Source organism: Salmo salar, unplaced genomic scaffold (assembly GCF_905237065.1).
Source record: "Salmo salar unplaced genomic scaffold, Ssal_v3.1, whole genome shotgun sequence".
Lineage (NCBI taxonomy): Eukaryota > Metazoa > Chordata > Actinopteri > Salmoniformes > Salmonidae > Salmo > Salmo salar.
This window is the reverse complement of record NW_025547140.1, coordinates 234,821-248,901: the sequence shown is the minus strand read 5'-3', so window position 1 is coordinate 248,901 and position 14,081 is coordinate 234,821. Positions and strand designations below refer to the sequence as shown.

The window sequence follows — 14,081 nt, the reverse complement described above, 5'->3', positions numbered from 1 at the left end:
ACAGAGACAGAGGGGGACACAGAGACAGAGGGGGACACAGAGACAGAGGGGGACACAGAGACAGAGGGGGACACAGAGACAGAGGGGGACACAGAGACAGAGGGGGACACACAGAGAGAGAGGGGGACACAGAGAGAGAGGGGGACACAGAGAGAGAGGGGGACACGGAGAGAGAGGGGGACACGGAGAGAGAGGGGGACACGGAGACAGAGGGGGACACAGAGACAGAGGGGGACACAGAGACAGAGGGGGACACAGAGACAGAGGGGGACACAGAGACAGAGGGGGACACAGAGAGAGAGGGACAAGAGAGAGGGACAAAGAGAGACAATGAGAGAGGGACACAGAGAGAGAGAGGGACACAGAAAGAGAGGGACACAAAGAGACGTGACAGAGAGAGAGGGACACAGACGGACACAGAGAGAGAGGGACACAGACGGACAAAGAGAGAGAGGGACAAAGAGGGACAAAGAGAGAGAGGGACAAAGAGGGACAAAGAGAGAGAGGGACAAAGAGAGAGAGGGACAGCGAGAGGGACAGCGAGAGAGAGGGGGACACAGAGAGAGAGAGAGGGGGACAGAGAGGGACACAGAGAGAGAGGGGGACAGAGAGGGACACAGAGAGAGAGGGGGACACAGAGAGAGAGAAAGGGACAGAGAGAGAGACAGAGAGGGACACAGAGAGAAAGGGACACAGAGGGGGACAGAGAGAGAGGGACAAGGAGGGACAAAGAGAGAGAGGGACAAAGAGAGAGAGGGACAAAGAGAGAGAGGGACAAAGAGAGACAATGAGAGAGGGACAAAGAGAGAGAGGGACAAAGAGAGAGGGACAGAGAGGGAGAGGGACAGAGAGGGACAAAGAGGGAGGGACAAAGAGGGACAAAGAGGGAGAGGGACAGAGAGGGAGAGATGGGGACAGAGAGAGGGAGAGAGATGGGGACAGAGAGAGGGAGAGAGATGGGGACAGAGAGAGGGAGAGAGATGGGGACAGAGAGAGGGAGAGAGATGGGGACAGAGAGAGGGAGAGAGATGGGGACAGAGAGAGGGACAGAGAGAGAGGGGGGCACAGAGAGAGAGGGGGACACAGAGAGACAGGGGGACACAGAGACAAGGACACAAAGAGAGGTGACAGAGACAGGTACACAGAGAGAGAGGGACAGAGAGAGGGACAAAGACGGACAAACAAAGAGAGGGACAAAGATGGACAAAGAGAGAGAGGGACAAAGAGGGACAAAGAGAGACAAAGAATGAGAGGGACAAAGAGGGACAAAGAGAGAGAGGGACAAAGAGAGAGAGGGACAAAGAGGGACAAAGAGAGATAGGGACAAAAAAGGACAAAGAGAGAGAGAGGGACAGACAGAGAGGGACAGAGATATAGAGGGACAGAGACAGAGCGGGACAAAGAGAGAGGGACAGAGAGAGAGAGAGAGACACACAGAGAGAGGGACACAGAGAGAGGGACACAGAGAGAGGGACACAGAGAGAGGGACAAAGAGAGACACAGAGAGGGACAAATAGGGACAAAGAGAGAGAGGGACAGAGAGGGAGAGGGACAGAGAGAGAGAGGGGGACAGAGAGAGAGAGGGGGACAGAGAGAGGGGGGGACACAGAGAGAGGGGGGGGGACACAGAGAGAGGGGGGACACAGAGAGAGGGGGGACACAGAGAGAGGGGGGACACAGAGAGAGGGGGGACACAGAGAGAGGGACACAGAGAGAGGGACAAAGAGAGAGGGACAAAGAGGGACAGAGAGAGAGCGAGGGGGACACAGAGAGAGAGCGAGGGGGACACAGAGAGAGAGAGAGGGGGACACAGAGAGAGAGAGAGGGGGACAGAGAGAGAGGGGGACAGAGAGAGAGGGACAGAGAGAGAGACGGACAAAGAGGGACAAAGAGGGACAGAGACAGAGCGAGGGACACAGACAGAGCGAGGGACACAGACAGAGAGAGGGACACAGACAGAGAGAGGGACACAGACAGAGAGAGGGACACAGACAGAGAGAGGGACACAGACAGAGAGAGGGACACAGACAGAGAGAGGGACACAGACAGAGAGAGGGACACAGACAGAGAGAGGGACAGAGAGAGAGAGGGACAGAGAGAGAGAGGGACAGAGAGAGAGAGGGACAGAGGGACAAAGAGGAACAGAGAGAGAGAGGGACAAAGAGAGAGAGGGACAGGGACAGAGAGACAGACAGGACAACATAATGATTGAGATGAATAGTTTCACATTAAGTTAATTTCATATCACATGTAACAAGACAGTTTAGTTACCTGGAGGAAATGGATGTGATCCTCTGTGTGTGAGAGCTGCTCCAGCTCAGTGCTTCTCTTCCTCAGCTCAGCTATCTCCTGCTTCAGTTGCTCCAGGAGTCCTTCAGCTTGACTCACTTGAGCCTTCTCTTGGGCTCTGATCAGCTCCTTCACCTCAGAGCTCCTTCTCTCAATGGAGCGGATCAGCTCAGTAAAGATCTGATCACTGTCCTCCACTGCTGCCTGTGCAGAGCGCTGTTGAGAGAGAGAGAGAGACAGAGAGACAGAGACAGTAGGTAGTTACCATTTTAGAAAATCATGGGACATTGTCTTTGGTTGCATGCTATTTTATGTCAATCATATTGCTCCTTGTAGCCTATTACTGATGCTACGTGGTCTTATGCTGCCATCTATTGGAAATATTTACCAATTAAAAGTTATTAATTCACGTAAAGACATTGGTGAGGCAGCTGAGAAATAAAGTGTATTTAATTAGAGAGATCAGTCTCAAACCTGCCCCACCTGTCCCACGCCAATTGCTGGACTTTCACATAGTTACTATGTCACCCAGTTCAAACCACATTTAACATATAAAACAAATGAGTCTTGTTTATCAAGTGTTCTGCCTTGCAATAATAAATATAATAAAATAACTAATAAAAAGCAAATGCTTACATAGGTTTTATTTAAAAAAATAACAAATGTTATTTAGTACTAAAACGGTATTTACTAACATAATATTATTACTAAAATAGTTGTAGGCTACCCTACCCTAGAATTAGGGTTCAGGCTAAAATAGGTTATACGTAGGGTTAGAGATTCTGTACAGCACTTTGTGACATCTGCTGATGTAAAAAGGGCTTCATAAATACATTTGATTGATTGTTAGGTTCAGGGTATTTAAAGAGAAAAACTGTATGGGTTTATATCTCTCTTGCTCCTCCCTGTGGTCTTCTGTGGGTACTACATACCTCATTCACCACACTTGATAGGATCATAATCTGAGGTAGCAACTGAGTCAGAGCTACAAATCAATGAGCTCCACCTATCCATTTGGTTTACAACTCAGTGAACCTGCGCAGCAATCTCTCTATTTGATGTCTACGAACCAACAGATTTCAACGATTATCATATTACCCAGCAGCCATTTAGAAACAACAAATCTGTTTAAATCGGACACATCTTGAAAAAGAGGACAGGGACATACGTTTTGTTTAGGTTTTAAACCTTTTTCTGAAATAAAATCTGTTTAAACATGTTTAACGTTTGATGTCTTTGCACCAACCATCTGTTCTACTCACTAACACTGTAGGTCACTACAACGTGTAACCAGGTGAACAGTGAGCTTCCTCACCAAGTAGCTGTAACCTAGTTAACAATAAGTTACCTGAGGTAAATCTACAAGGTTAACGTGGGCTGGAAGAGAATTACTTCAAAACCACAGCAAACAGCTGGGACATATGCTAATATTATATCACTGGGCTCCTTGGCGGATAGTTTCATCAGAAAATATTTGTAAAAAATGTCCACACTATCTGTGCTAACAAACCCTGTGTACCACCCCTCCCCTGTTTAACCTTGAATTTAGTTCAGAAAACCACTTGGAAATGGACCAAAACGAACCAACTCTTTACGGATCTGTTCGTCCGTAATAAACGGAGGCAGATTAGACACCACTACTCTTGTTGAAATCAGCACCAACACACCCCTCACATAAATCATACTGGTAACTAGCCGGGCAACAAGACTCACCTTTTACATTACCACAACCACCGCCTTGTTCATTCTGGATACAGAGTGTATATGTTCCTCTCCCACCTGTTCACCGACCATGATCAATAATTCCTCCACACCATTCTCCAGAACGCACCTGAAGAGACAGCGTTTCTTCTCCACTCGGTTGAGGACATCACACCTCCCAAACAAACTACCCTACTCCCCCCTCAACTCTAACCGATAAACAGTGGAAACTAATAAATAAACCCTTAACAACTACAAAATACATTTGGAAAATATGCAAAAAGAATAGTAGCCCTCCTCAGGAACCACAACACCTTCTTCTTCTATGATATAATGGCGGTCCGCAAATCAACGTTAAAGGTGCATGGCGCCACCTACTGTGCTGGAGTGTGTTCAATCACGGTTTACACCATTTCTAAATCCTCCTACCTAACTCAGTACTTCTGAGAAAATAAAAAAGAGTCCTACTAACTTCTAATAGACCCTCCCCCATCCCCCAAATCCCTTCCACCCCCCCAACCCCATCCAACCTCAATGACCCTACACTTCAATCTTTCCCTCTCTTCAACATCCTTACAACAATATAACAATACATGCTCCACCGTTTCATTGACAATACCCTCCAGACACAAACCATTCACATGCTGCCAACCAGATGTAAGGACCAGTTCAATGTACAATGTCCTAAGCACAATCGAGTAAACACCACCTCTTCCTTCCTAATCTGACCTTTGAATCTTGGTCCACCGACCTTTAGAGGACATATAAATGCCGTCCCTTGTGCTCAGAGTCCCATCTCTTCTGCCACACATCTATCAAAATGTCTCTGATCTTACATTTGTCCTAACCCTACACTCATTAAAAACCCACTACCCCATTCCACTACTTTGACCCTATCTGCTCCTGCACCATGCCAACTAACCCTACACTCATTAAAAACCCACTACCCCATTCCACTACTTTGACCCTATCTGCTCCTGCACCATGCCAACTAACCCTACACTCATTAAAAACCCACTACCCCATTCCACTACTTTGACCCTATCTGCTCCTGCACCATGCTAACTAACCCTACACTCATTAAAAACCCACTACCCCATTCCACTACTTTGACCCTATCTGCTCCTGCACCATGCCAACGACCTGGGAGGACGGGACACCACCACTCAACACACCCTGGAACTCTTCTGAAGTCAAATCTCACATGACCAAATACTTCTCTGCAGCTGCCACCACAAGATCTATTGTCTGTGATTTACGTTCCATTTCTGAGGTACAGTTGATAACCATTGCTTTGAACTCTAAGAAGCCAACCTTACTGAAGCATATATCACTCGTTGGCCAATTCCTCTGTGCTGGCACAGATCTACTACTCACAGGGATACTACTCACAGGGATCCTCTCAGGATCCCACACCCTTGACCCATCCTCCTCTACTTTCTTCACTGCCTCAGCATACGCCACCTTCTGCACTACTCTGACTCTAGCCACCTTAACCTGCCTCTCTCTCACTGGACACCTCTGATCCCCAGCAACATGGACACCCCTACAGTTGACACACACAACTTTATCCACCGAAATTACACAGTCCTCTATCCCATGACCTCCTGCACACTTCCCACATCGTGGAATCTCCCTCCTACAAACTGCTGCAACATGACCATAAACGTTGCACCTGAAACAGCTCAGTGGATTCAACACAAAGACTCTAACAGGATAACTGATATATCCCAACATGACTTTGTCAGGTAAAGACTCAAACGCTGACAGTGACTCCTCTGTTTCACCACGCTCACCACCTGGTCTGCTTCACACCAAGCGGCGGGCATCACAAACATCAAGAGCCTTCAACTTCAATTGCTCCACCTCCACCCACCGTGAAACCACAAAAAAACTCTGTTTTCCAATTGAATTATAACATTTGAAATGTCTCTATTTCTTTGAAACTTTTGTGAGTGTAATGTTCCCTGTTCATTTCTGTTCATATGTAAACATATGTTTCCCATGCCAATAAAGCCCTTTGAATTGTATTGAGAGAGAGAGAGAGAGCTCCATGTTAATGTATAGGGGACATGAGTCAGCCATGGTTACTCATGGTAATGTGATGAGGTAGCCCCGCCTGCGACTTCTAAACCACTGTCGGCCCAATAGGGAATGTCCTCTTGATGTAATGGTCAATATGTTGGTTTCTCCTGCAGTAGACCTGGGTTCATATCCCGTCAGTTACATTAAGCTGTCTATTCTCTTAAAGGGCTCAAGACAGCCTGTTCTCAACGGTGGGGTCAGTGGGATTGGAGAGGAGCCTGTCTCTCCCTCTCTCTGACTGGAGGACAGAAGTGAAATGATGTGTCTCCTCTGGTCAGCAATACTCACCTTGAGAGACTCCACAACCTTTTGGAGCTCCTTCAGCTCCTTCTCTCTCTCCTGGAAACTCTGCTGGACCTTCTGCTGACTCATCCCCAGCTGCCTCTGTGGAGAATCACTCTTCAATGAGCTATCAAACTTTATTAGTCCAGTAGATCAATAGTATAGTAATGTGACATAGGACCCATAGAAGATAAGGATCAAAATATTGAGGAAGTGTCTGTCTGAAAATATATCATTATGTAGTCATGTGAATGATTATAGTTTTAACAGGGAGTTGATTGGGGGTTTGATAATGAATGATAATGGTGTTTGAAAACGAATGATAATGATGTTTGATAAGTAATGATAATGATGTTTGACTTGTTGGATTCTAGCTAGAAATATACTTATTCATGTTACCATACTATATCGTATTGATGACTTTACATGTATAAGGAATGTATATGTTAGGGTCAATGAAGGGTGGATAGGAACTTGGTGTTGGAAAGTTACTGAGAGAGACAAGGGGAAGTGCTGAAATATTCTGTTCAAATATGTTATTGTTGAATATCAATGTTCCTAAAGAGGGAGGCAAAGGGCAACTAGTTTCAGTCTCTGATAAGGCAGGCCAGCTGCAGAACTAGAGAGGAGACAGGAATTCTACAGTCTAGTTAGTCTCTGATAAGGCAGGCCAGCTGCAGAACTAGGGAGGAGCCAGGAATTCAACAGTCTAGTTTGTCTCTGATAAGGCAGGCCAGCTGCAGAACTAGGGTGGAGCTAGGAATTCAACAGTCTAGTTAGTCTCTGATAAGGCAGGCCAGCTGCAGAACTAGGGAGGAGACAGGAATTCAACAGTCTAGTTAGTCTCTGATAAGGCAGGACAGCTGCAGAACTAGGGAGGAGACAGGAATTCGGCTCGAGTTCAAGTCAACAGATGAAGTGAGAAGAAACCTCTCGGAGGGGGGCCAGAGAGGCCCACCCCAACGACCCTCCTACTACAGTCTTATCTCACACAATACACTTCCAAACCCACAAAGCTTTTAGCATCAGGCAGGGCCATGACTTCACCAGTGAGAGGAACCAATTCAGTTCCTGCCTAGCAACAGAGATGTATTGGCTGTCTACATGTGTAACAGTTGACCCCGCCTAGTATGAGGTTATAAATATATGTTCTTGTGTCATCAAACATTGTCTTTGCAGCTGTATGACCCAGTGGGTGAATAAACTTGGTTTGAGTTTTCACTCTGTGTGTTCAGAACCTAACAGACTTTAGAAAATGGTGATACATTTGAAGAATCTGGGTTAACATATCTATATACTCAAGGTTGTGTTCATATTTATGGGTCCATTTCATTTGAATGGTCTCATATTCAAACAGCCTCAGTTCGTATTGTATGTTTAACTCTTTGTTTATCAGACAGTCACCAACAAGTTGTTCTGGTCTTACCTGTTTCTCAGTCCTCTCTGCTGCAGCTGACACTGTATCATGGCCTTTATGTTCATCCATCACACACTGATAACAGATACACTGCTGATCGGTACGACAGTAAACCTCCAGCAGTTTGTCATGATGAGAGCAGATCTTCTCCTGTAGTTGTGCGGTGGCTTTGACCAGCTTGTGCTTCTTCAAAGCAGGAGATTCATAGTGAGATAGGAGGTGAGTCTCACAGTAAGAGGCCAGACACGGCAGACAGGACATGAGGGCTTTCCGCTTTCTGGTCCCAGTGCAGACATCACACGCCACATCTCCAGGTCCAGCACAGCACAGAGCAGGAGGGGGAGCAGCCTGGAGTCCTGTCTTCAGTTTCTCCACCACCTCAGCCAACATGTTGTTTTTCCTCAGATTAGGCCTTGGAGTGAAGGTCTCTGTGCACTGAGGACAGCTGTAGACCCCTTTCATAACATCCTGATCCCAGCAGCCCTCAATACAGCTTCTACAGTAACTGTGTCCACAGGGGATGGTGACCGGTTCCTTCAGTACATCCAGACAGACAGAACAACGGAACTGGTCCTGGTCCAGCAGAACTCCCTGCTGAGCCATTTGGACGGTTGTTCACTCTCACACAGACAGACGACACAGAGACTCAGATCAGTTTAGTTTCCACAGAAGAGAGTCTGTGGGAGGGGGAGGGATTTCCTTGTTCTGCCAGATGGCTGGGGTTAGAGGGAGGGAGGGAGGGGTTAGAGGGAAGGAGGGGTTAGAGGGAGGGAACAAGGGAAGGAGGGGTGCTGGGAGGGAGAGAGAGAGATCTGCATACAACATCTAGAGGGAGACAAATATTTTAGTTCCTAGTTTAGGACCCTTAATATGGAATACATCTAACAAAATGTGAGTTGTTAGAATATATAAAGGTTAACAGTTTCTATGAAGTACATATTATAATTATTTTAATGACCTTTATAATGCCTTATAATACACTTATGTGTTCTAACATTACAATGTGGTTATTACTGTTTGGCCTAGGATCAGGGTTAGAGGTACTACATTCAGCAGTAACCATAGACATATCTAGGACTAAAAAGAGAAGATGTTTTACAATCAGAGTTCTTTGTATCTCTTCTTAGTCATACAGATCCCCCCACATCTTATAGGTGGACGGGGTTATGAACATATCCTATACATTATTTCTGAAACCAGATGAAATTAAACTGTCTTAGAGTGACAAGTCTCTATACCTCTCAGTCTCTAAACCACTAGGATACCTGTCACCTTGACAGTATGTCTCTATACCTCTCAGTCTCTAGAGCAGCAGACTTAGGGGTCCGTCTCAGCAGAGGGAGAGAGTAGCAGACTGAGGGTCAGTCTCAGCAGAGGCAGAGAGCTGCAGACTGATGGTCCGTCTCAGCAGAGAGAGAGAGCAGCAGACTGAGGGTCAGTCTCAGCAGAGGGAGAGAGCAGCAGACTGAGGGTCCGTCTCAGCAGAGGGAGAGCAGCAGACTGAGGGTCAGTCTCAGCAGAGGGAGAGAGCAGCAGACTGAGGGTCAGTCTCAGCAGAGGGAGAGAGCAGCAGACTGAGGGTCAGTCTCAGCAGAGGGAGAGAGCAGCAGACTGAGGGTCCGTCTCTCAACATCCCTCCACTCTCTCTTTCCTCCACTGACACTGACCAAAAAGGGACACAGTCTTCCAGCTGATGGCGAAACTCGAGTCGCACCACATTACTTCTGCCTCATGGACAAATTCATGTTGTTACTCCTATGAACAGAGGAAGTGAAATATTCCTTGATATTAAAAAAGACCCAAGCCGCTAATAATAATAACAACACAAACCTATGGAAACACTTTCCTCCTCATTCATTACTGCTGCACTGCTTGTTGTACATCACATACATAGTGTAGACAGCTAATAGCAGGCTTCCCCCTCCATACATACATAGTGTAGACAGATAATAGCAGGCTTCCCCCTCCATACATACATAGTGTAGACAGATAATAGCAGGCTTCCCCCTCCATACATACATAGTGTAGACAGATAATAGCAGGCTTCCCCCTCCATACATACATAGTGTAGACAGATAATAGCAGGCTTCCCCCTCCATACATACATAGCATAGACAGATAATAGCAGGCTTCCCCCTCCATACATACATAGTATAGACAGACAATAGCAGGCTTCCCCCTCCATACATACATAGTGTAGACAGATAATAGCAGGCTTCCCCCTCCATACATACATAGTATAGACAGATAATAGCAGGCTTCCCCCTCCATACATACATAGTTCCATTTACTGAGGAAGTAGGTTCAGCATACACACTGACATTCTGAAGTTTATAACGTATTCCCAGCTACATGTTAGGGTGGAATGTTCCATTTGTCAACAGTAAGATCAGAGATATGTTATTGTAGACAGAGAGGTTATACTGACAAGCACTTTCCCCCAACTAGAGACCGGTTCCATTTGTCAACAGTAAGGTCAGAGATATGTTATTGTTGACAGAGAGGTTATACTGACAAGGAAGAGGGAACAAAATCAATAGATAACAGACAAAAGAAGCTATGGAAAGATAAAACATTGACATAATAGTGTGTTAAAGTAACCACTGTGAAATACACAGAACATAATAAAAAGTATTAAACAAAACACATATAGTATATACGGTGAGTGAAGTGAGAAGATAAAACATACGGATAAAGCACAAGCTGTGTAGAGAAAAACAGCCTCAGGCTACCCAGCCGTGAAATAGGAACTAGTGCTGAGGATAGAGTAAAATAGGACCAAAACAATCATTAACCAGAAGATAGGATATAGTGAGTAAATAAATAAACATAAGAAGGATAGACATCACAAAGAATTAAATCAAAAGGAAAAGAAGATAGCAAGGAGGATTTAATCAATTATAGCTAAGCTGTAGACAATCGATAAAATGAATACAACACCAGTAGAGATATTAGGGACTAGACACCCCCTAAGTAAAGAGGAGATAATAAAATCTCTATGAAATGGGAAAAACACACAAGAAAATTAAACACCAAATGGCCTGCAGTGGGAACATTGGATGTCTCTGTGTGTGAGGAAATGGAAACTCTGATAAAGAACTGTAAACCCAAGGACAAGAAACAAAAAAGGAAAAATAAATGAGAAAGAGAAAATGAAATACTGAAAATGTTTAATACATTTATTTGTTATACCACATTACCACCAGGTGGATACCACTGGAACGTCCTGCCCCAGAACTCACACGCGCCACATTCCAACCAAGGGCCCTGTTCGCAAACAGCCTGGTGGCCCCGTAATCAACTAACTATTTCTAAAAGTATTCTAAAACTATATAAATAACATATCTGTTGGTTAGGAACACTGTGTCTGGTGAGTGTGATAGTAGTATTCCTGACCTTCCTGTCACCCGGTGTGTTTGGAAATGTACCTTCCCGTCGCTCCCCCCTACTGTTGGTTTAATGTCCTGCTTTATCCAATGTAGGTAATAGTTGCTGCACCTCGCCCCAATGTTTATTGGGTTGTCTCTCGTACACACTGTCCTCCTATTCCCTGCCTAACTATCTCTGTGTCTATAATACATGCACCTGACTTAGGCTACAATATGCTATTCTGTCTCAGTGTCACAGAGTGCATTCGGGAGTTTTGCTTGCTAGGACCGACTAATTCACCATGTCTGTCAGGGGTATGTGCTACATTTCTCCCTCCCAATGTAAACACTAAGTTATACCTGCAATAGGGTTGGGAAAGTGATGCATAGTGCTACCACTCGTCTCTGTAAGTGCTGGGAGTGCATATTCCTATGTGGGATATGAAACACTGCGAGGTATGCCTTGCAAAGTAATGAGTGAAAGACAGGTGTAGGGGTAGAGATGAATAGTCAATGTAACAACATGGCACTGAACTGTGAGAACGGCTGTTGAGCTTTTTATTCATATTCTGTGTCATCACCATAGTGCATACATGCTGTACAGTGAATGTGTAATGCTTTGAAATGAACCTCAGGTCTTGGTAGCTAGCGGTGGAGTCCATGTCTTGAGGGCTGGCTGTGGTCCCTGGCCGCATAAGGCTATGGGGGGGACCAAGTCCAGGGTGGACCAGTGTCTTTCCACTTGTGGGTGTAGTGTGAATAGGATGGTAATATTCTCTTTTACCCTTATCGTATCTATACTTTGCTTACTCTTCTCCTCTCCACGTTGACTTGACAGGGGATTGTGATGCGTGATGGAGCAGCTGCCCTGGTTCAATGTGAACATGTCTCACGGGATAGTCGTACAAACTTTTCACTCTCGGGGAGACGTAGCACGCCATGATGGCTAATAGGGCGTCGAGATGGTGGTAGTGCGTTAACGGCACATACATGGGTCCGGTGAAGAGACTGTCCCTTGGGCCTATCGTCACATGGCCGCCTTGGCGCTGCCGGCTCTCACGTTCACACGGTCCAGCTTTTCCTTCTCGTAATCTGTCAGGGTCCTGTCCTTCAAGAGGAGGCAGTCGTACCAGCCTAATAATCTAAAAAAGGCCCTTATATGCTGGCTAGCGTCACTCTTAATGCAAAGATGTAATAACCAACGTTTCGACAGCGCTGTCTCATCAGGGTTCATACAAACACTGCGAGATGAGTATTTATAATGTCAGAGACAAGGTGTTGTATGGCCAAGTATGGCCTAATATCATTGTTACTATATTTTGGCATACAAAGAACATCAAAAGACCAATGATAGCATACATATGCATTTATTAGCATTAGTCGTACCAGCCTGCCATAGCCTTAGTGAAAGTGAAGTCTGTGGTATCCTGAGGTGGTCGATGGAGTTACGAGGATAGGGGCTAAGCTTAGGTTGTCCTAAGAGTTTGATTAGAGAGCTTTTCAGAGGTTGGCAATGGCTCTCTTGAAACCTATCTAACCAACGTGGTGTTCTTTTTGTGTGTCAGGCTAATGGACTGATATTACCCCCTGAGTGTGTGAGGACTGGAGGCGCTAAGTGTATCTCAGCAAATTGCCTGTAGACTCGGGCCTCTCTGGGATCGGTTTATGTGGTATCGACAGATATGTGCTTATGTACCGAGTGCCATTTGCATGTGTGCATATACACACTTCAGTGGACTGTGTAAATGGTGCCCTTCTTGTGCAACAGGGCAGGGTTCTCTATCTATACGTGCCTTTGATTACATCTCAGTCGCTACTATGGCAGATGGGGACCCTGGAAACCATTCTTTCTACACATCATATTCAACGGTTGACTCAGCCGAAAGCGCTGATACCATTTCAACTCAGGAGTCGTATCTACAGGACGGCGATGTGTGTGTGTGTGTGTGTGTGTGTGTGTGTGCTTTATCAAATGGTTTAAGCTTATTCATTGCTTTCAATGTGTCTGTTTACTGTTACCTGCTGGGAGTCTGGTGCTTTGCTGCACTATTTATTCCCTTCCGGAGACACTGATGCCTCACACACACACACACACACACACACACACACACACACACACACACACACACACACACACACACACACACACACACACACACACACACACACACACACATATAGCGAACTAGGTTACTGATAAGAAGGTGGCCTATGTGGGGAGAAGACAATTCGACTCACTCCGTGTCTCTAAGTAAAGGAAATATGGCAACTGGCCTCAGAAGTGGTGGGGTTCCGTCTCTAAAGAGCAGCTAATATCATCCCTAAATAGACCCGAAGTCACTGTAGGAGCTATTGCCATCACGGCCTACTCTGGTGAGATGCAGGGAGGTGGGGGGGCTTTCAACGGGCAGTTCCCCAAGGTCATCAAAGCACATTGAAGTTCTACAGGACCTAATAAAGATGGAAGACGAACACCCCAAGCCAGCTGCAACGATCTGTTATATGGATGAAGAGGAATGTGGATACCTCTTCGAAATTGTAACAGCAAAAGGACAACCATACAAAGTCAAGTTTGATAATTCGGGGTTTGTGCTTGATACAGATATACACTTTAACTCAATGACAAGTTTGCTGGACCATATGACAACGGTTGTAAAAGTGTCCTTTGTACCAAGACCCTTTCCTACAGCACAGGACCTGTGCATGAGCACAATGGATGTAACAAGAGGGAGAAGGAGGAGACCAGTGGAGACAAGTGGCGATCAACCCAGTCTCAAACGGTCCATACAGACTAGCCCCTATGACCAACCCTCCATTTAGTCACTTCTATTATAGGTTGCTCAATCTATGTCAATACAATACAAACCTGTTATGTTTAATAACATATTCATAAGCTATGCACCACACCTAGTTTAACCTCTTGACGTTACCCTAGGATA

At 45.7% G+C, this 14,081-nt stretch overlaps 1 protein-coding gene across 2 annotated transcripts in view; it reads right to left on the bottom strand.

Annotated features, from left to right (window-relative positions):
• The window catches only part of LOC106593683 (E3 ubiquitin-protein ligase TRIM47), a 59,125-nt gene extending 50,644 nt beyond the window's left edge, over positions 1-8,481 (bottom strand). The window contains exons 1-3 of one of the 2 annotated variants that reach the window (XM_045711133.1): positions 7,784-8,481; positions 6,364-6,459; positions 2,272-2,505 (exon numbers count right to left, since the gene is read on the bottom strand). In XM_045711133.1, coding sequence (XP_045567089.1) covers positions 2,272-2,505; positions 6,364-6,459; positions 7,784-8,377 — 924 coding nt within the window. In that variant the 5' untranslated portion in view covers positions 8,378-8,481. Of the gene's footprint in view, positions 1-2,271; positions 2,506-4,002; positions 4,469-6,363; positions 6,460-7,783 lie in introns of those variants that run through there. The other variant, XR_006762810.1, reaches the window with a different exon arrangement.
• Positions 8,482-14,081: the final 5,600 nt, after the last annotated feature.